At 41.7% G+C, this 21,281-nt stretch overlaps 1 protein-coding gene across 1 annotated transcript in view; it reads left to right on the forward strand.

The window, feature by feature from the left end:
* The first annotated feature begins 1,384 nt into the window (after positions 1 to 1,384).
* The window catches only part of LOC121657881 (histone-lysine N-methyltransferase SETDB2-like), a 49,448-nt gene continuing 29,551 nt past the window's right edge, over positions 1,385 to 21,281 (forward strand). The window contains exons 1-14 of the mRNA XM_042014066.1: positions 1,385 to 1,644; positions 2,619 to 2,678; positions 5,037 to 5,159; positions 6,590 to 6,655; positions 7,213 to 7,312; positions 7,939 to 8,505; positions 9,998 to 10,117; positions 11,112 to 11,281; positions 12,013 to 12,235; positions 14,196 to 14,280; positions 15,916 to 16,009; positions 16,683 to 17,014; positions 17,824 to 17,912; positions 20,291 to 20,405. Coding sequence (XP_041870000.1) covers positions 1,629 to 1,644; positions 2,619 to 2,678; positions 5,037 to 5,159; positions 6,590 to 6,655; positions 7,213 to 7,312; positions 7,939 to 8,505; positions 9,998 to 10,117; positions 11,112 to 11,281; positions 12,013 to 12,235; positions 14,196 to 14,280; positions 15,916 to 16,009; positions 16,683 to 17,014; positions 17,824 to 17,912; positions 20,291 to 20,405 — 2,160 coding nt within the window. The 5' untranslated portion in view covers positions 1,385 to 1,628. The remainder of the gene's footprint in view (positions 1,645 to 2,618; positions 2,679 to 5,036; positions 5,160 to 6,589; positions 6,656 to 7,212; positions 7,313 to 7,938; positions 8,506 to 9,997; positions 10,118 to 11,111; positions 11,282 to 12,012; positions 12,236 to 14,195; positions 14,281 to 15,915; positions 16,010 to 16,682; positions 17,015 to 17,823; positions 17,913 to 20,290; positions 20,406 to 21,281) is intronic.

The following is a 21,281-nucleotide window of genomic DNA, read 5'->3' on the forward strand; positions in this document are numbered from 1 at the left end:
AATCTATTAGTACTTTCTAATAGACTCATAAATTATTTTTTGTCTGAGGCAGGCAGTCATGTTCTTTCAGATTCTTCCAGCACTGGGCTTCATCTTCTCCGTATTTGGTATATTCCATATATACAATTGTAAAGCCACAAGTGTTTCCTAACATTCAGTATTCACAAGCACATGTATTAATAATTCAGCAAAGCGAAATTAATCTGCAAGCATCATCTCATAACACAGAATATTCCAAGAGGAAGAAAAGCTTAAGCTTAATTTTAAAATTTACAATTACAAGGGAGAAGTCTCTTTTTAAAAACGTAGTAAACCACCATTTTTACTGAGAGATTTGTCAGCACAGCAGGAGTGCTGAGCCACCTTCTTCCCAGCAATGTTACTGTGAGTTGTCTCATTCCTGTCTAGGGAGCTGGGCCGTTCTCATGGGCTGACCTTCAGGCACAGATGTAGGCACGTTTGTGTAAACATTTAAAAGGTTTTATAGAAGTACAAAGCAGATGCTGGACATCAAAATCTTCTGGAGGATCTTGGGTCAGATGAGAGCTCCAAGTCACGTAAACACAGCATTCCCCCCCCCCCTTCCCCCTAGCCCCGAACAATCACATTCCTACCCCCTGCCAAAAGATTGGCAGTATCTACAAGAGTGGAATCTTTTAGCAATTATTTAAGCATATCATGTCTATTTCTACAGTTTTGAAGTGGTGGCAAAAAAGAAGTGACAAAAGACATTGACAAACATCTCTGGCAGAGACATATTTTTGCCCCTCCGAAAACCATCTTTACATAGCCACAACGCCAACACTCGCAAAGCCAAGGCAACTGCAAATTTCAAAGGGCGGTATGAACTTTTACTTTCACACTTGGAACAGAAAAGGGCAGTGATAATTTAGCGTTTCACAGGGCAGCGGCGCAGCCAGCAAGGCCGGAGAGCAGAGACCAGCAGTGAAATTACGCAACTCGTTCCCGTACCAAACGTTTTAATTTACGATACATTAAAGCAGAGACCGCGGCCCGACGCCGTCCCTCCCAGGCCAGCCGGCTCACCCCTCCCATTGCCCCGCTCTCCCCCCGCCCCCAAGATGGCGCCGGCGCCCCCACAGCCCCGGGATAGCCCGCCCCCCTCGACCCGCCCTCTCCAAGATGGCGGACGCACCTCCAGGCCCTCGGCTCTGCCCCGCCCCGCCTCTCCGCCGCCGCACGGCCCCGCCCCCTCCCCGCCCCTCCTCCTCCATTGGCCAGAGCCGCCGCCCCTCTTGCCGCCTCAGCCAATGGAGAAAGAGAGAAAGGCGGTGCGCGCGCGCGGGGCCGCCCACATCCAGTCTCCCGCCCTCCCCGGCAGGGTTGCGCCCCCTGGCGGGCGCAAGTGCGAGTGCAGCGTTGGAGGAAGAGGAGGAGGAGGAAGAGGAGGAGGGAAGAAGCAGCAGAAGAAGAAGCCGGCGGGATGAGGTCCCGAGGGGTGTGGGAGTGACCTGGGGCCGGACTCCCGACCGCAGCACGCCCCATGCCAGCCTCCCAGCCCGACGCGGGCCCTGCGGCCGTGCCGGAGCGCAGCGAGACCCCGACCTGAGCTGGGCTCGGCGCCACCCCAGTGCGGATGACAGCTCTCCGAGCAGCATCCCCGGAGGATGGAAGAGAAAAAAAGTAAGACTTTAAAAAAAATTGTATATAAGTGTATATATATGTGTGTGTACATATATATATGTTTTCAGCAGCCATTAGTCTTGTAAGAAACATTTCTAGGAGTCAACTGTCTTAGCCTGTTTTCGCGTTCAACTAAACGAAGTATCCAGAATGAATTGAGGGGTTTGGGGTTGGTTTGTTTTTTCAGTCGTAGCATAGAAAAGATGAAGTAGCTAACATAAATAAGGCATGTTTTACGTTCTCTGTGTCACTGTAGGCTGCCCACGGAGGTGGTGTAGTCACCATCCCTGGAGGTGTTTTAAGGAAAGACTGGATGTTGCACTCAGTGCCATGGTCTAGTTGACATGCTGGAGTTTGGTTGGACTGGAGGATCTCAGAGGTCTTTCCCAACCTATTTGATTCTGTGATTCATGGAGATAAAAATTTGGAATCTTCAGTGTGGTTGAAGAGTGCTGCCTTACTTCTCCTTAGTATTCTTGCAGTGAAGGGTATCTTGCGTTTGTCAAGAAACAGATTCAGTAATTTATTTACTTTTTTAAAGCGTTCTCTTTTTTTTCCCTAAATAAATCAATTTAGTTGTAGTACTGCTGTACTGAGCACATCAATTTAGGGAAAAAAAAAAGAAAACTTTGCATTAATGGGCAGGGGGGTTCTGTAGGCTCAGCTGAATGTGCTGGAAAGTTTGGGTCATCTTGTGACACCTTCCTGCTTGAAGGACAGTAAGAAATGACCTAAGTAAAAAAATTTCCTCACATAGCTTGTTTAATTTGAGTTCCTCAACTAGATCTTGACAAGGCGTGGGATGACTGTTTGAACAGGGAATTACTATTTCAACACAACATATTCTCACACAGTGCTCCTCCTGATACCCACTGTATTATTTACTTGTATAAATTTTGAAAAGCTGAGTAGCTACAATTATTGTAATTTCTCACCCAATCTCTTACTTACTTGTCCATTCTTCACCTTTGCAGTGCTGTGTGACTTCTTTGAAGAGGAGAACCTTACCAGTTCCAGGGAGGAGAGCACTGAAGGTAGTATAATTTGAATTTATGGAGGGAAAGAGGAAAGGAGTGTGTATTTGGAACTGCTTCTGATACGAAAATTTTAACTGGAGGACAATAGTTTTGCCTTTTGTGGTGTAAGGTTTGTCAGCAGCACTACAGGAAACACACACACAACTTGTTTTTCTGGTAGCTGGAGTAAGTAGACCTGACCTTGGCAGCTTGTATCTTGCTCCAGTATCACTACCCTGCACAATGCTGGGAAGAAAGAGATATGTGGCCACAAGGATTCTATAAAGCCAGATGCCAGCTGATTCATCAGCTGGAGAGATGGCTCTGAATGCTGACAAGGTAGATGTATCCGATGTCTGCTCATTCACTGTCCTTCTGGCTGTGGTTGGTGATAGCAGCATTAGCACTGGAGAGCTTAGTGGTGTGGACATCTGTCTTTTTTGAAATGAAAATTACACTATGCAGTTCAAATGCAATCTCTGCTTCTCCATGCAAAGCAAAGCTTTTGCTGCTGGAGTTTCGGGGCACTCCAGCATGAGAATTGGGGAAGAACTTCCAAGATGAGTGAGCACTGCACACAGCAGTGTATGTTTTATTTCCCTATGGTCTACACATTATTACAGCTGAGGACCCAGAAACAAAAAACTGTTGTCACCCGTCCTCTGTAGTAATCCATCCACCAGTGCTATCCAGATTTAGTAAATGTATGGAAATATCTGAGAACAGGTAATGAATAAGGACAGCAGTTTTAATCTGCAGTGGAGAAACTTGTTACTAGGATTTCTAAATGCATATTTTTAATTGAATGTATTTTTTTCAATTTTATTTTAAACACAAATATTAAATATACTTTTTTTTGTTTTAAATTTGTAATGCTGTCAAGCACAGCAAAAGGGTGGGAATAGCACAGGGCAGGTGGTGTCCCTTGGACCAGTAGTGTAAGTTTCTGAAAATTGCTGTGACTTCTTTTGTAATTGGACTTTAACCTTTCTGCATGTCTAAAAAAATTTCTGTGAATATAAGAGATCATTAAATTTTGTTGATATTTAGTGCCAAATCAGCTGTTTCACAAGATGAAGTACTTTTATCATTGCCTGTTGATATTAAGTATGATGCCTTTAGCTGCTGGTGACATGAGCAGCAGGGGTTGTGGTGATAAAAGATTGTTACTTCTTTCACTGCTGTCATGATGCTTTTGAGAGTAACCACACTGCCATAGCATCACTGGGCTTCTGGTGCCCTGGGCAATAGAAGTCATTTTCTACTAAGTCAAAAAATGAAGGAATATTTTTTTATGAACCTTACAAGAATGCAGTATTTCTTGACTGCTGGGAAGGTGTCACCCACCACATTTGCCAACAGAGATTTGCTTTCTGATAGTGGAATGTAAACCTAGTGTGGTGACAGTGGACTCCACCTCTAGGAGTGGAGTAGAAAACCAGACTTGCTTATGCTTTTGTCCTTGGTCATTGAAGAAGAGCAACATTAACTGAGAAAGAGCAAATTCCTTCTTCTGGCATCATCATTTGACACACTGAAATGACGTCTTCGGGTTCCTCCCACGTGTCGGGTATCGCCCCCTGCGTCGGGAATCCCCGCCCATCCTGTGACCACTCCTCCTGGTCCTCCACTCCCGCACTGAAACATAGTTCTTTTTCACAGTCGTTGACAAAGACGCACAGCTAATGTTTTAACAAGAGCCTTCATGAATGGGCTTAGCACCTCAAAGGAAGAGGAGAAGTTCTAAACCAGTAGCTTAAAAAACATTTCTTTAAACCAAATGTTCTTATGGAGAAAGGAGGCATGATATATGGGGGGTGTTAATTATTTCAACTGATACCCCTGGTTGAACAAAATTTATCAAACTGATTTTATCTGAAAATATGTTGAATTGTTTTTCCCCTACAAAACATACCAAAAGTAATGATGGGACAGGACAGTCAGCCTATGCAGCTAAGAGAGGTTACAGCTGTAAAAAAAAAAATCCCAATGTCTTTTGTCAAGTAAAATATTCAGTGCATTCAGTTAAAAATATTCTCCTGCGTCACTTTTGGGAGTTTCAGTGATTAATTTTTAGTGGGATTCATTTGCTGGTGTTTGAAGAAGGGCTTCCACAGCTCCCTCTGCGACCTACTTGAACAGTTGCATGAGGGAGCATTGTGCACCGCTGGAAGCCACTCCAGTTCATCACTTCTGTTTCACTCTCTTGATTTGATTTAGGAGTAGGCTCCTGGAGGTTTGATGCATCCTGCTGTTCTGGTTATTTTTTTCAGAAGTGCCTCCAAATGAAATGAGTGGGAATCTTTCAATAGTCCACTAGGAGTTAGGCATGTTTTTAGACTTCTCAGGGGCTATAAATGGAAATTTGCATTTCAGGTGATGTGAAGACGTTTTGGACACAATTGGGAGGTAGAAGAGTGGATGTCATATTTGAGCGGGTGCAAAATGTGCTGTTGTTGCTGAAGGAAAAGATCAAGAATGGAACTGCCACAAACCAAGGTTTGAAATCCTTGTAGTGGTTAAACTGGACTGCAGAGTAGCTGTGGCCTGCTTTGTGTAGGTCTGTGTAATATCTGCCATAATTCAGATATCTCTGAATTTTAATTACTTAGCTGTTGGTGGTTTTAAGCACTTTAAAAAAAAGGTCTATTTTTTTAGAAAAAGAAAAGTGATTTCAGGTGCATGTAGCTATTTTCTTGTTTTGCCTGTATACTTTTTCAAGCATGGCTCTTAAGTACACAGAACTGAAATACTCATTTTTGAGAAGTAATGAAATACGTGCAGTGCCTTGTGTTTCATTTATCATCAGAATTATTAGCCTTTCAAGCTATCTCAGTGAATTGAGTGGTTTTGGGGTGGGATAATAATAATCCCAGTATTATTTTGTGTCAGAGACACCGTTATAACTTGAAACAATAGTAGAAAAATGTGACACTAATGCATTTCAAATTGTTCTTGATTTTCATGGAAATAAGCTTCCTCTATCGACATCAAAATACATTAAAATTGTAATTCTGATAAGCTTGGGGCAGTACACAGATTTCCTTTTAGTGGTTTATTTAATTGAGTAAAATTGCTTCTTTCTGTTAAGTCACCCATATAAATGTAATCTATAGATCCTATTGGGGGGTTTTTTTTGTTTAAGAAAATGTACAGTGGTATAAGACGCTTCTAAACTAATATAGCCACACACTCTGCATTATATATAACACTTCCTCTGAACTAAGCAGTGCAATTTTTTGTGTTCTTGAGCTCCCACATCTTGACTGTTATGACAAAATACTAAAGCAGTGCAGAGATAAAAGTTGAACTTGAATCCCCACGTGATGCAATGAATCTGTGATAAAGTTCAATTTGAATTTTTCTGTGCTTTCTTTTGTAAAGGTTTCAAGCTAAAACATTAACATGGATTTTGCTGGGAGTTTTCTGCCAGCTTGTAATATTTATTGCATAGGGTAAGAGGTTGAGACAGAATGGGTCTTTTGCGTTCTTGCTATCTGAAGGCCATTTCCACCAATTTAGAAGTAGCATTAATTTGGTCTGCCAAGATCCAGCCCTTCTTAGCCTGAAGATGACTGGTCTGATGACAAAGATAGAAGCTTACACTAAATTGTCTTTATGTATATTACTGCCACTGTAGGCCACCAGTTTATGTGTGTTTGGAAACATTCCAGCATCTTTCCAAAAGCTGACGGATATTCAGTGCCAATTCACAACTCCTACTGTGAGCTGTAATAATTTAGTAATTCCTACATGTGTCTGCTAAGGTCTGTGGTGCAACATGTTTCTAGTAGTATCAGTCTTTCCATGCTCTAGATGAGCACAGTGAGGAGAATCGAGTGTCTCTGGAGGATTTAGCACTTTGTCTTACCTATTATCATTACTGAAATTAAACTTAGTATCTGTTTTGGTTTGGTTTTTTTGCATAGAATGCTGGCAGGCTTGGGCACTGGTGAATGAAGCTAATCTAGGTGATCTCTTAACCCTGGCAAATGGTATGTGCACCTCCATTGTGTTTGTTTGGTATGCAGATTTAATTTGTCTTGTTTTACTCACCAGAAGCTCAATTCCCTTCTTTGAAGTCAGTAAAGTAGATCTGAGAAGGCCATTAGCATTACAGTGAGGAAAACCTAATTATTAGTTTCCTCAAGTACTGAACTGTGAACTCTTACCTGGGTTTGTATTTTTATGGTTTGTGCGTATGTGTATAATGCTTGTACCACAGGAAGAGAGTTTGAGCTAGTAAGCCCTTATGAACCTGAGCTGTCTCTGAGCAGTTATCCTGTGCGTGGCTCCACTAGCTGTAATAGCTTGGCATCCTTTTATTTCTGATAGCAAAGGGAAATCTGTAAACTTGTTTCTTGTGCTGTTCTTTCTGATCACTTTGAAAGCTGCATTTTCAGTAGGGCACTTGCTAACAAGTTTTTTGTTAGCTGTAGTTCTTGGCAATGCATTGTTTGTAATGTGTTCTGTTAATTATCTCTTTAGTAAATTCAATCATAAATTGAAATGTGGATTGATGAAGTTTTTGCTCACATTCAATTTTTTTCAGTAAGTGATGAGTTGAATGGGGATGGCGCACAGGAAACCGAGCCCAAACTGCAGCCTCTTTCAGATGACAGTGCTGCAGACACTAAAGAAAGTTCTGACAGGTCAGTGCCTTCATTTCAGTTCCTTATTTGACATATACTTTACTGCAGTTGAGAGAGTTCTCAAATTTGTATTTCTAAAGTCAATGTTTTAAACCCAGTTTGAATCCTGCCAGTTTTCAAAGTGAAAACGTTTTTAACTTGGCCTCTGTGGAACACCTGAGGTTTTGGGTAGACTTGTCTAATTTCCCACATGAGAATGTTGCAGAATAGGGCATTAGGTTGTGAGTAAAGGTTCATGAGTGTTATCAGGGTTAGGATTTAAGCATCAGTTCTCAGGCTTTCCTTACTGTGCAGACCATCAGGCGTGTAACTTAGTCTCTCTGTGTTTAGTGTTTAGCCTCAGGTACTGGTTTGAAAGATGGGGGTAAATATGTCGTTCCTTTTGTTTTACATTTTCTTGCTGTGTTTTAGTATGTAAGTTCTGGGAAGAAGCTTTTTTTTTTAATGCAACTGAATATGTCTTTATATGTTGTTAGGACAGTTACACCATGTGAAACCCTGGGGCTTCTAGCCATGGCCTGTTTCTTTTCTGTGCTAAAAATATTGAACTACTAAAAAACCGAAACTTCACTGGTTGTCTAAAATGCTGCACTTCTGTCTCTTTTTTCCTCCTTTACTCCAAATAGCGAAAAAGAGGACATGGAAAGAACATGCCCAGGGAGTGAAGAAGTATCTAGCAAAATCCAAGGTTTACCTTTAAACGTGCATTATCAGAACCACAAGTGCTCTAGTGCATGTCTTGCCAACAGAGCAGCAGGCTCTTACAAGGGTGAAAATCCTCTGAAGATCCCAATCCTGTTTGACTTTCAAAGGCGCCATGCAAAAGCAGACTGCCTTTCAAAATCACTGGATGTGAATTACAAAGCTCCTTGCGGTCGGAGCCTGAGAAGCTTTCGAGATGTGCGAAATTACTTGTTTGAAACAGAGTGCAATTTCTTATTTCTTGATCACTTTTCCTTCAACACATATGTACTGTTGGGCAGGAACACCATGACTCCCGAACCCCTCGTGTTTGAGTTCGATATTAGCAACGGAGCCGAGTCTGTGCCCGTCTCCTTCTGTAACACTCTCGACCATGCAAGGTTACCTTATTTCAAGTATCGGAAGTCATCGTGGCCACGTGGATATTATCTCAACAATTTCTCCAGCCTGTTTGTTGATTCCTGTGACTGCACAGATGGCTGCATCGATAGGTAGGTAGAAGGATCTCATCTCAGGCCAGTGACACATGATGCCTCAACAGCAGGGTGGTGGTGTGTGAAGGTGCAGTACCAAACAGTGCCAAACAGGACCAGCACTACTGGAATATCTTGTGCCATGCTTTGTGTTGACTGACACCATTGTGTCTTTCTCTTCTCCAGAACTTAGGTGCTCCTACTGGTCCACCCTCTGTTGTAGGGAAGGAAGCAATCAACAGGTGGATTATTGTGTTCCTTTTCCTTTCTTCCCAAATTGGCAGTGCTTCTCCTCCAGGTGGAGCTGACAAGCAGATATCTTGGCTTTGGAAAAAGAGTAGGGAAGGGGCAGAGGCAGGTTTGTTTTCACGACAGGCAGGGAAGGATCCTGCATGACAATTTCTGTTGCAGCTCCTACTGTAGAACGGCATCTATAGGTGGGGTGGGACAGCCTCAAGGGATCAGATCATTTGGAACTTAGAAGGTTACTGAGGGCAAACAAAGAAACGTCCCCATTCCCAACCTCTACGTGTTGTCCTTCTCCTTGTCTAAACAGAAACTACAAAACTCTGTGGTAACAGAATACATTTGTGGTCTGAGCAGTTCCAGTAGTCTTGCTCATTGTCGTCTTTTTCTAAATCCCGGTAGCTCTGAGCTACAGACACTCTGTCTGAACCTGCCACAATTACCATATGCAAGTTTGGTGGTATTTTTGTCTACTTTCTTGAGGGTTGTTTGTCTGATCTCTGTCTATAGGTGTTACTTGGTGTTGTTGTATTATTGACAGCTAGGGGAGTTGCACATGCTGCTGTGCAACGTAGTTGCTCATGACCCAACAAAAGCTTGAAATTGCAGCTTGGTATAATGAAGCTTCAGTAATTTTAGTAATTTCATTTCAGCTGAGTGGTGGGAAACAGCAAGCACACAGTGTGCCACCTCTTTGCACTGAAGTCCCACAAGAATTGAGATGCTTTTGATGTGCAGTTTTGGGGTTTAGGATTTGCAGGATTGCTGTGACTCTTTGGAGTTGTCATGACATACGATGGTAGAGCCAAGCACTATTGCTTGAGTTCTCCACACTGTAAATTTCTTTACTTCCTGGGGGCTAAGGAGGGAGGAAGATAACCAAGTAGTGGCAAACAGGCTGGGATGCTGTGCCAGAGGAGGTGGTTTTTATTCAATCGATCCATTTGACAGTGTGCTGCTTATAATAAGTTTCTGTTGTATGTCAGCTGTTTGCATCTGCCATTTAAGGAGCTTGGCAGAAGAATGGGGTTGGGTGGAGAGAACATGGTTGTTGTAAAGCACATGTAACCAATCAAGAGACTAAGAAAAAAGGTAGGGTAAGACTGAAACAGCCCTGTGGAGTAAAAGGAGCAGGGAGGGGGAATACGGGTGTATATGTGGAAGTGCGTGTTGTGTTTAGTCAAGTACATTTCAAATTACTTAGATTTATGATTGATTTATGCTGCTTCAAATAGATTCTGAGATGTTTTACTCTTACTTTTAGGTCAAAATGTGCATGCCTACAGCTAACGGCAAGAGGCTGTAGTAAAACTTCTCTGTCTCCAGGTGGTAAAAGATGCCGTGGATACCGGTACAAAAGACTGGAGGGACCTGTTCCTAGTGGGTAAGAAAGACTACGGGAGTAAAATAAGAGCATACAAATAAAATAGCAGTTAATAGTTCAGTCTAAGTGCCACAGGATTAAAATATCCGGAGTTTTTGGATTAATGAAACCTTCCATTTTTGTCACAATTTTAGTGACAGATCAGGATAATAAAAAATTAATGTGACTTGAGTAATAGGAGGAAAAGAAAAGCTTTTGTATTGCAGATCCTACAATTTTCTAAGCTAAGATCAAGCTCCAAGAAAAATGTCAAGAGTGACCAGAGTCCTAAAGATGCACCAGCCGGCTGCTGTTGGCAGACTTGGTTATGGGTGACTCTTCCCAGAATCTTCAAAACCATCCAATGCTTCAAGTGTTTGCCTTTTCTCTTACTCAGCTCCTGTGGATTAGTAGGTGGCCTTGAAAAGGTGTCAGTTACTTCAGGTGTCTAGGAGAGGAATTGTGCAAGGTAGCTTTCTGCAATAGCCGAGGGCTTGAATCTACAGGCTTAAGGACACCCTCTCAGTCCTCTGTGTGATGTTAGTTTATGGCTGACATGCAGAATTAAAGTTGTCAGAGAACCCAGAAACAGATGCAAAAAAAAAGCACAATTATGAGTTCTTTTGGAAATGCTTCATTAAATCCTGAAATTCATAACAGCTGCAGTGAAGTCCAGGCATAGGTTGTCTTTTCTAAAATCTTTCAGTACAGAATTAGGTGCTTCATAGGGATTTCTGTTTCTGTGTGATTTACTCCTATAAAACAAAAATATAACATTTGTTTTTCTTGTATACTTATACCAACATTTGGCAGACAGACTCTTAAAATTTATGAATCAGCAATCAAGAAAGTCACAAGCTTCAGAGCATTGCTGCACAACCAGCAATGTTTTAGCCAGAGTCTTTATATTTCAGTCCACTGCCTTGTTGATACTTAGAAGGGGAATTAATAACAGGAACTTCATGATGATAATGCATCCTTTTATATTGTGTTTTGTTTTTCTTCCTCTTGACAGGATTTATGAGTGCAGTGTGTTGTGCAGGTGTGACAAACTGATGTGTCAGAACAGAGTTGTACAGCACGGCATTCAAGTCAGGCTGCAAGTGTTTAACACGGAGAAGAAGGGCTGGGGCGTCCGCTGCCTGGATGACATTGACAGGGGGACATTTGTTTGTACTTACTCAGGTAGCAGGAGGTGACCTGTGAAGACATGTAGCATAATTCTCCATCTCCTGTGGTGTGTGCCCTGGATTTTTTTTGAGAATGGGGAAGTATGGGGTTGGAAGAGAAGTGTAATCTTAACTTGCAATATGATCAAACAGACAGAAGAATTTTGAAGAGCTCTGCTCTGAGATGGTGACAAACAATCAAAACAATATGGGACAAAACCTATCTCAGACTGTTGGTTTTTTTCCCTCACAAATCTGTGCCTCCTATGCTAGGGCTAATTTTCCTTCAGTAAAAATCATAAAACCGTAGGATGGTTTGGGTTGGAAGGACCTTGAAGAACATCTAGTTGCATCCCCACCAGAGGCAGGGACACCTTTCACTACACCAGGTGGCTCAGGACCCCACCCAACCTGACCTTGAACACTTCCAGGGATGGGGCATCCACAGCTTCTCTGGGCAACCTGTGCCAGTGCCTCCCACCTTCACAGTGAAGAAGTTCTTACTAATACCTAATCTAGACGTACTCTCAGTTTAAAGCCTTATCACTACATGCCCTTGCCTGATTCAGTTTGCATGTCAGCCTATATCGACATCCTAGAATTACAGACAGCATCCATATTTTGCTTTCCCAAGTAATGCTCTTGTATTTGTTAATATAAGTTTGACCTGTGATAGTGAATGTGACTCAGCAAACAAGCATTTAAAAAAAAAAAAACAAAACAAGAAAACTTGTCTTTTTCTTTCAGGTAGATTAATGAGCAGAGCTGAAGTATTGAGAGATGCTGAGCAAGAGCTGAAAGAGAAAGGTGCAGTGAATGACAGAGGTCATGACTTTTCTTCCAAAAAAAGAAAACTTGGCACTGATAGTTCAGACTCAGTGATCGAACTGGTGCAGACGGATGAAAATGACATTCCTGAGAATGAGGAATCTTTATCTAAGACTGTGGATAATGAAAATAAATCAACTCTGTAAGTTTAGCAAAATAAGCTTAAGCATAGCAAAACTAATATTCTGCTATTCTAGAAACTCTATTGTATAACTTAGAGTATGTCCTCATATGAAGGTGGTGGTTTTTTTCTTTCTGAACTTCTTTTTTAATTCCTGATTATTTCTTCTAGTAGGACAGAGTTTTTCCTCTATATTAATTTTACTTATGTGTACCACTTGTCATTTTCTAGAAATTCAGTTCATCTCTTGGGTGTACTTGATCTGTTTAGGACTAACGGTAATGCTAATTTGAAAGAATTAATAAAATATACTTAAGATAAATTATTTAAAGATACTCGATGACACTGAAGGGTTTGATAACATATTAGCCACCAACTGTTCTGCCCTTTGCTCCCAGTGTCTAAATCTTTTCTTATTTGTAACATAACCTTTCCTGCCAGAAACCTTAACCTCTCCCGTTAAGAGTCTGACAACACTGCACTTTTGCAGTGAATATGTTTTCATTGTACACTCAGGGTCTCAGAGCCCATCAGAATTCCTCCAGTAAATTCAAATAACTGCATGCATGTGTCAATAGCATGCTCTAGTCTTTTCACATGGAAGCTGGGAGCATGTTTTCTTAAACTTTATTACTTTCTCTGCCGCACTTCTTTGTAAACACTTTCTTTGTACTACTCATAAATGATTGCAAATTCTAAGTCTTTCCATAGTAGAAGGTTATTGTGGATCTTTGAGAAGCAACATGAAATTGCAAATGGAAACTTTTAAAAATATCTGCTACTGTATTCTCATTTGCATTTCAGTATCTTGGAAATTTAGTGAATTCATAATTTTGTAATTTCATAGTTATAAGCAATCAGCTAAGTTTTACTTCTGCTAAGTGCTGTTACTAAAAATTGCAGGGAAGGACAGTTTCTAAGTTGCCTTTAGTGCACTGCTATGTTAAATCCCACTAATTTCCTTTCCTGAGAATAAAAATGTTTTCACGTGGGCTATGTAAAAAATAATTCAGAAAAAAAGACTTTGTTATTCTGCCCCTTAAAAAATGACAGTCCAGCTGAACTGAGAAACCTCTGAGAGGACATCAGTGTGCTAAGCTTGACATGTCATTCCCCCAAACAGGTTGCCTTTAGAAGCATATAGTCGTATAATAATGTCACATCTTCTCGTGGCCTCTGTGCACTCTGAGTTTACAAAGGGGTTTAAAGCCTTAAAGAGTAGCATTTCTTGCCATTATCAGTAGCCCAAAAAAGTGCCATAATGGAGATTTTTGTGGCAGGAAAACACACATGAATGTTTTACATTGAAAATTTTCTTGAATAAGAGCCGTTACATATTGCTAGACATTGTACAGATATTAACATTCATTTTGAAACCGGTATTTTCTGCTGCGCTCTGAATGTAGTCCAGATTAATGTGCTGTTAGAGTTTTTAAATGTTTACACCAGATAACTGCTTCCCATCCTTCCTCATGATGTGAGTGACTGAGGTTCTTTTGTGGGAGAGCATTCTCTAAATCTGTCATATATTGTCCTCCCCCTCTGTCCCCTTCGCTATTCCTTGTCCCCACAACATCTTTGCTTTCCTAGTTGAAAGCTGTACTGTCAAAACTGTTGACAGTAGTAGCAGGAAAAGGCAAAACTCTGTTGGTGCTATATTTTGAGATAATCTGATATAATAACAGTAAAGCTATTTGGTTCTCAGCAGGGCAGTTGGAAAAGGATGTAAAAGCAGCTGCTGATCTCTCAAAAAAGTTCGAGCAACTGCTTTCTTACAAATACTATAGAGAACCCAGCCTAGGTTCTCAGTTCTTAAAAGCAAAATATTCAGAGAATGTGGGGTGAGACCAGACTGCAGGCTCTGCTGTAGTTCCTTCTAGAGAAGAGACTGGAACTAGAGACTGTTAGAGGAATGTCTGTTGTGAGAGTTACTTGTGGGTCTGTTTGTCTTTTATAATTTCCTTTTGACCTTTCTGTACAGGGTTCATCCAAAGAACTCAAGTAATGCAGCTGCGAGAAGGCCTGGAACTAGAACACTTGTTTTTCGCAATCACCAGCTAAAAATGGTAATAAGTGGCTTTAATAGATTCATTTTTTACTGTGCTGAGTATGTATGTTAATTTTGACATTTTCATCTTGCATGTTTAGATAGTTCTAATGACCTTTCTTCATGAGATTGTGTCACACCGTGAGCTAGGCTGCCATGCTGGAACCTGCACCCCATCCCTTCTCCATTATCAATCCTTCAACATGTTCCCCCAGACCAGCACTATCTACTCTCACAGCCTTTCCTTCTCCACCTGTGCCGGTTTGGGCAAATTTGGAAATAATCCTCTGAGAGAAGACAGGTTACAACCATCCCTCCCCCACCAGGTTCAGGAAGAAAAGAGTTTTCCTCGAAGGAAAGTGAAAGAGATAAAAACGATTTATTTAACAAACACACAGAAAAGGATAATAATGCTAAATAATGAAACCTCTCGCTCTGCTGAGAGAAAACCTGGGAAAATTTCAGAGTCCTTCTGTAGGTAGCCTCTCTCCTCCTCCTCGGAGCTGGAATGGGGTGGGGCCCCCTCCTCCAGGGCCTCCACCTTGGTGGGAAAAGTCCCGATGTGTTCTGATGTTGAAACAGAAGAAGAAGGGAAAAAAAAAGGAAGTCCCAGGAAAACAAAAGTTCAACTCTCCATCTCACTCTCTGGAGAAAAAGTAGCTGAGAACTGGCTGAGAAAGCAAGCCGAGTGCTTCCCTGCGCTCTTGCTCTCGCCGCTGCTGAACGCAGAGAGGAGTCTCTATCTCTGTGTCCTTGAAAACAAACTGCTTTGAAGAATTTTGCTGGGTTTTTTCTCTCCCCCCTCTCAGGCTCAGTTTAAAGGCATAGAAAGGCACAAAATTAATTTCTGGGCATAGGGCAGCGATATGGGATACAACATCATAAAGTCACCCCAAGACACCACCCTTCCCTTACACTCCAGCCTCAAGAGCCTTAAGTAATTATTCTCCTCCTGCACCCCTTGTAACTAAATACAGGGTTAGGGGGTCAGAGTGATAATATTTTTGTGATGTGCTCCCAAAGAATGGCATAGCAGGGAGAGAAGAAAATCTCAGGATGTCTATGCAGTTTTCTCATACAGTGGCAGAGTTGGGAGAGCTGATCTGAGTGTGACTCCTGACCTTTCATGAGTGTGACATGTTGTCACGTTGACACGTGCAAAGGAGGGGAAAACTGGTGTGAACTTATGCTGTAGGTTTTACTGGATTCATTGCCCGTAAGAAATGCGTATGGGATTTTCATGCTAACATTATGCAGTGCTGTCCATTCCAGAACTCCCATAACTAATTGCCTTTTTGTGACAGGAGAGGAGAAATTCTGCCACATCCAGTCATTTCATTGAAACTGTGTAAAAAGCATGTTTGGGATTTGGCTGGGCAACTTACAATTCTGGTGAAATTGTTGGGACTTAAGCACTTATTTACATGTCTTATTGACTGGGGGGCTCTTTCCTGGTTATTTTGAAGGATAATTTGAAATTAAGATAAATGTTACATTGCAGTAAATGTATTAACTTTTCCAATTCAGCCACAGCTATACATTACAGTAGATTGGAAAATTCAGCCTTGGAGTTCTAAAAGCCACTTGCTGTGCCCTGTTGGCCCAGAGTTGCATACAGCAAAATCACATCACAGCCTTTTCATTTGCTACACAGGTGCACAGTGCCAGCTCAGATGAAGATGATAGTTCTCAGATTCATCAGTCAAGCAAAACAAAACTAACCAGTGGAACAAAGAAAGGAAAAGAAAGTAGGTTTGCAGAGCTCTACATACTGCATGCTTTGTACAGTTGTGTCCCACCAGGTGATAGAATTCAGTGTAGACAGTTTGGGCAGGCCTGTTCTTAGAGTAGAACAATGTTGTCAGTAGATGTTGGGACATGTTGAACTGTCCCAACAGCAGCTTCTCAAATACAGTGCAATTGTGGGAAAGCCAGTCTTGCAGATCTTGCTGTGTCACACCCAGTACCTGTTCCAGCCAACAAAAATTGAACAGGATATAATGCTCAGGTGGGGGGACCTCAAGCTGGAGAGGGGCAGTGTGAAACTGATGCTATTTGCACATGCATCTTTCTTCTGTCTTAATTACAGTTTGTGACTCTCTTGGGAGTTAAGGTGGAGAATGATAAAAAAGGCTACATGGAAGAAGTCAGTCTGGAGTGGGATTTGAGAAGAGTGAGACACTAGGTCACTCACAGACACCTTGAGCAAGTGCTTAAGGCACCAAAGCAGGAAACAGTCATTTGTGGGAGGATTGATGAGAGTCACGGAAAAGTTGTGTTACAGACTTGTAGATAGCAAGGAAGCTGCTTAGATTTTGGAGGATGTGGGAAAGAGTGGGTGGGTAAGAGTTCAGGGCCAAACAAGGGTAAGGCTCTGGCCTTAAACTGGTGCTGAGAAATAATATACATGTCCATTGACAGAATCCACCCAGCAGCAGAAGGAAGAACATCTGATGGAAATTGGGCAGACTGGCTCTGCTGATGTGGACAGTGCAGGATGCAAAAGAAAGAGTCTGTCACTGCAGGGCATTGATTGTGGCAAGTCAGGTGTGCTGAATGACATGTGTATCGTGAGGCCATCTAACAATGCACCCCTAAAAGCTGACTGCAAAAAAGAAAATAGCAGGCAGTCAAAACAAGATGCACTTTGTGAGGAGGCTGATGGTGATGGGATGCTTCCCAAGAATGCTAATGAAGAAAATATTTACGTACTGGATGCCACAAAAGAAGGAAATGTGGGTCGTTTTCTAAATGTAAGTACTAAGTTGCATGGATTCTCTTTGTTGTGTCTGCAAATACATCATTTACTTATTTAAGCTTAAACTAGAAAGCTTTTGCACATAAACAGTATGTGTGGTAGGTGCATGACAAGAGAGGCACATGTGGTGCTCCCTGCAATCACAGGTGACAGGACAGTAGGTTGGGTCACACCAGCTGTTTGTGCCTCCATAAGCTGATACATGCTATGTACCAGCTGCAGTTTTTGGCACCATTGGCTTCCTGAGAAACATACTCCCCAGTAATGAGTGACAACTTTTTCCTGATGGCCTTTCTTGGGGGTTCAGAGAGCAAATAGCACATTTTGTTGAGCTGCATGCCTTCTCCCAGCCTTGTTTATTTTGTTCCCCAGCCATTGCAAATTCTAGTTTGTGCTGGTTTAGGACAGGTGTTGTGTTATTGTACAAACCTTCCCTTCTGTTCAATCATAGGTTCAGAAAGTGGTGTGTCATACTGTGTACATGTCTGCTAAATAAGTCTCTCAGTTTTGACTTGCCAAGAAATAAATAGCAATGAATTGCCAAGTACCTCCAGCTAAGACAAATGATTCATAGACACAGCTACATCACATCCTGTACTTGGTCAGCACAAAATCGTTTAATCCATTGCTTGCTCCCTAGCACTGCTGCCCTGGCAATGGCATTGGGTAATAAACATTCTGTGTGGGCTGGAGAAGGGAAGGAGGAAACTACCTTTAGTAGTGACAGATAGTGACACAAAATAGTTTTTTCAGCCAACGATGTGGTGTTGGACTGTTTCTAATTCAGATTTTTCCATTTTACAGCACAGCTGCTGCCCAAATCTCTTTGCACAAAGTGTGTTTGTAGAAACTCACAACAGAAGTTTTCCATGGGTGGCATTCTTCACAAACAGGTGAATTTCTGGAATTTTAATGTTGTTCATTCAAGGCACTAGGGGACAAAAGCAGTGCTTAGTTATTAGGACATAATTACGCTGAGGGGTGGGGCAGATGCTTAGATTATGAAAGCACAAAACTACCTTCTTATTGGTGACTTCTTATTGTGCACTGAAGACAGAAGAAATAGAACTTGTTGATTATCACTAATGAGTTTTTCTTCAGTTTTGCACTGAAATGTAAAGTAGGGAAACTTAATTTTGATGTGTCCACTTCACTGATATCTTCTTCAGTGGAGAAATAGGTTTAACTCAGCATGGTCATTTGGAAAGCCACGATTCACTCATCCCACTGTTGTGTCTCAAGGAATGGCCACCAGATCTGGGTCCCATAGGGCAGGATTGAACCCCACAGGATATTAAGGTTGAGACACTTTGTGGGCCAAACAAGCTGGCTTCAGTCCTTGTCCTCACAGCTATCAAGACAAGCAAGTGGTCTGGCATGTCATGGGGATGTGACAATAGGATACTGAGAGGTGAAAATTGTCGCTGTTGTACCGAGAAAGGCGAAAAACGACATGAATCCAGTTTCAGGATAAGTGGCCAAAACGGCTATATTTAATTATATAAATCAGCTTATATAGCTTTGTTTACAAGGATGACGTGACACCATTGGTCCCTTGATCAACCACCTTCTAGAATGATTGGTGGAGGCTTTACAACACCCATTCAAAATATTTTCTTCAATATACCATAACAGCTTGGAAAACAAGTTCACAGCTGTGCAATAAAGTCTTGGTTTACAAAAATCTCAAACCGTTTCTCAGCTAGCTTGCATGAGAAGGAAAAACTTCACAAGATGCTACAGCAGCTGGAAAATTCCTCTGCTCCTAGCTTTTTAGTATCCACAGAAAATTTGTTCTGAAAGTAAAAGATGCAGGTATTTCCTTAGTGTCTAAGAGAAAGGGAGGTACAGAGAGCTGGTACCAGTGAGACACAAGATGGCAGCAGCTAAACCCAGATGAGGAAAGATTAATTTTATTAATTAAGTTAGCTGATGTGCATGCCAGCAGTAGTACTAGGTGAGAATACAACAGAGAGGAGAGACTTTGTTCTGACAAACCAGTTCCAGGGAACACTGATCTTTTGTGGAGCCTTGCAGCTCTGCTCCATGCTGACACAGATATTGTGGATTGCACTGGGAGGTTTCCAAGAACTGTGAAGACAATGTTTTGAAATATGTCAAAAAAAGGTTTTGTTTTAGCTAGAGTCTTTCTTGCTCAGGTACTCAGTAAAGAAGTGTAGTGGGACTGAGGCCAGTAGTGAGAGGTAATAGAGACCAGCAAAGACACTCAGGGAAGAAGACTGTTGAAGGAGAGTTCCCCTCACTGGCTCTCCGTTTTCTGGGCATCACCCTTTTACAACTTTTCTAAATTAAGGACGTCATCTGAAACATTGAGCTTAATTGTGTTCCTTCCATGAACTTGCCCAGTCACCTTTTTATTTGGTTTACATGTCTGGCCTCTAAAACATCTCAAGTCAGCAAGTCCCAGGCTGCAATTTTGTGCTGTATGAAAAGTCCTCATTATTTGTTGTCTGTCTGCTGCCTGGGAATTCACTGGATGTCCCCTATATCCAGGGAGAAACATCAGAGAATTACTCTCTTCATTACAATACTCATATTTTACTACATTTTCCATCAGTTGTCCATCAGCATCTTAGTCTCAGGTATTTAGTTTGGCATTCATTTTGGACAATGAATTTCCTACCTTAGACATTTCTTCTATTGTACTGTCAGAGCGTGTGTTTAATTCTGAGTCTTGGGCTTTGTGCACATAGTGCAATTGCATTAAAATGTAGCTTGTCAGACCAAAGATGACAGTCTTCAACCACTTATCTAGAGATCTGTTCAAACTTCAGTGATGCACTGTACATAGAAAAAATAACAAAACCATGTTGCTCGTTTAGATGTATCACTTACATGGTTTTCCTTTCTTTTTTTTTTCTTTTTTTTTTTTGTTTTGTTTTGTTTTTTGTTTTGGGGGTTGGTTTGTTTGTTTGGGGGTTTTTTTGTTTGTTTTTGTTTGGGTTTTGGTTTTTTGTTTGGTGGAGTTTTTTTGTTTGTTTGATTTTTGTTTCTCAGAATTTCCCTCTAAGTTAGAGCACATTGTTTAGACTCCAATCCTTTTTGCAATCTCCATAGCTTTGTTAGGCAAAGCAGCACCAGTGTGCCAGAGACTTCTTGTATCCCTTGTTTCTCTCCCAACAAGCTGCCTGTGTGATGCTCCCTGCCCCTTACAATTTTTGGGTTTGAATGTGTGTTGTTGGTGACAAATTGTAAGCACAGTACTGTTTCACTTAGTTCAAACAAATTAACCGAGTGTTTCATTTCTTAGACATGTGAAAGCTGGAACCGAACTCACATGGGATTATGGTTATGAAGCTGGAAGCATGCCAGAGACAGAGATTTCCTGTCAGTGCGGAGTTCAGAAGTGCAGGAAAAAAACCTTATAGGCAAAGCTTTCCTACTGTCAACACATCTTGTACCTGGGGATTTATATGATGGAAGGGATGACTACTCAGTGAACAGCCCTCATTTCCGTGGTGCTAACTGCATTCAGCTAAAATGCCTTTTACCTGATGTTTTTCTGAATTTACATTTAAACGTCACTTTTGTAGTTTGCAGAATTAGAAACTGTTTGTCCTAAGAACAGGCATCAAACTTTTCCTAGATAATTTATGTTCTCCTGGTCTTCCTCCTCCCTGCTTCTAATCTGCAAGTAAAGTTCACAGTGCACTGGAAGAATTCCTCCTCCGTGCTATCTGCAGCAGAGACACAACTGATGAGAGCAGCAGGTCCTTGGTGCTTTCTGTGCTCCTCCACAGGTCTGAGTTAGCAAAACTCAGGTTTCTGAAAATCATTATGAATGCAAGGCTGCCTGTGTGAGCACTAGGAGTTGTTAAAATACACCTAAGCCTGATGGATCTGGTGGGACAGATAGTCCTGAACAGAGATGGAATAAGACAGAACAGTTCTGCAGAGCTGTGTTTGTGCTACAAAGTGGGCTGGACAAGTCCTGCTGCAGCAGGAGAAAAATGACTGGATTTTGTTGGATTGCACCCCTCTCCACGTTTGTGACACACAGAGAAATCCAATGTATCTCATCTCAGTGCTGTATTGTATAGTGTGGGACAGGTGGGCCACAGAATTCCTTACCACAGTTTGTTGGTAAGAGAGAAACAAGCTACATTAGGAGACACAGAGTGCAGATGCAGGAGGTGGCTCTGAAATGGAGCAAGGGATGGATGTGTGGCTTTTGAATGTGTTGTAGCATTGGGCAAGCAAGGAGGTGTTGCAGATGAGCAATTTAGATGCTTGAAGAACCA

Source organism: Corvus kubaryi, unplaced genomic scaffold (genome assembly GCF_017639235.1).
Source record: "Corvus kubaryi isolate FWS band 111438036 unplaced genomic scaffold, C.kubaryi_AGA036_p1.0 split1-65, whole genome shotgun sequence".
Classification (NCBI taxonomy): domain Eukaryota; kingdom Metazoa; phylum Chordata; class Aves; order Passeriformes; family Corvidae; genus Corvus; species Corvus kubaryi.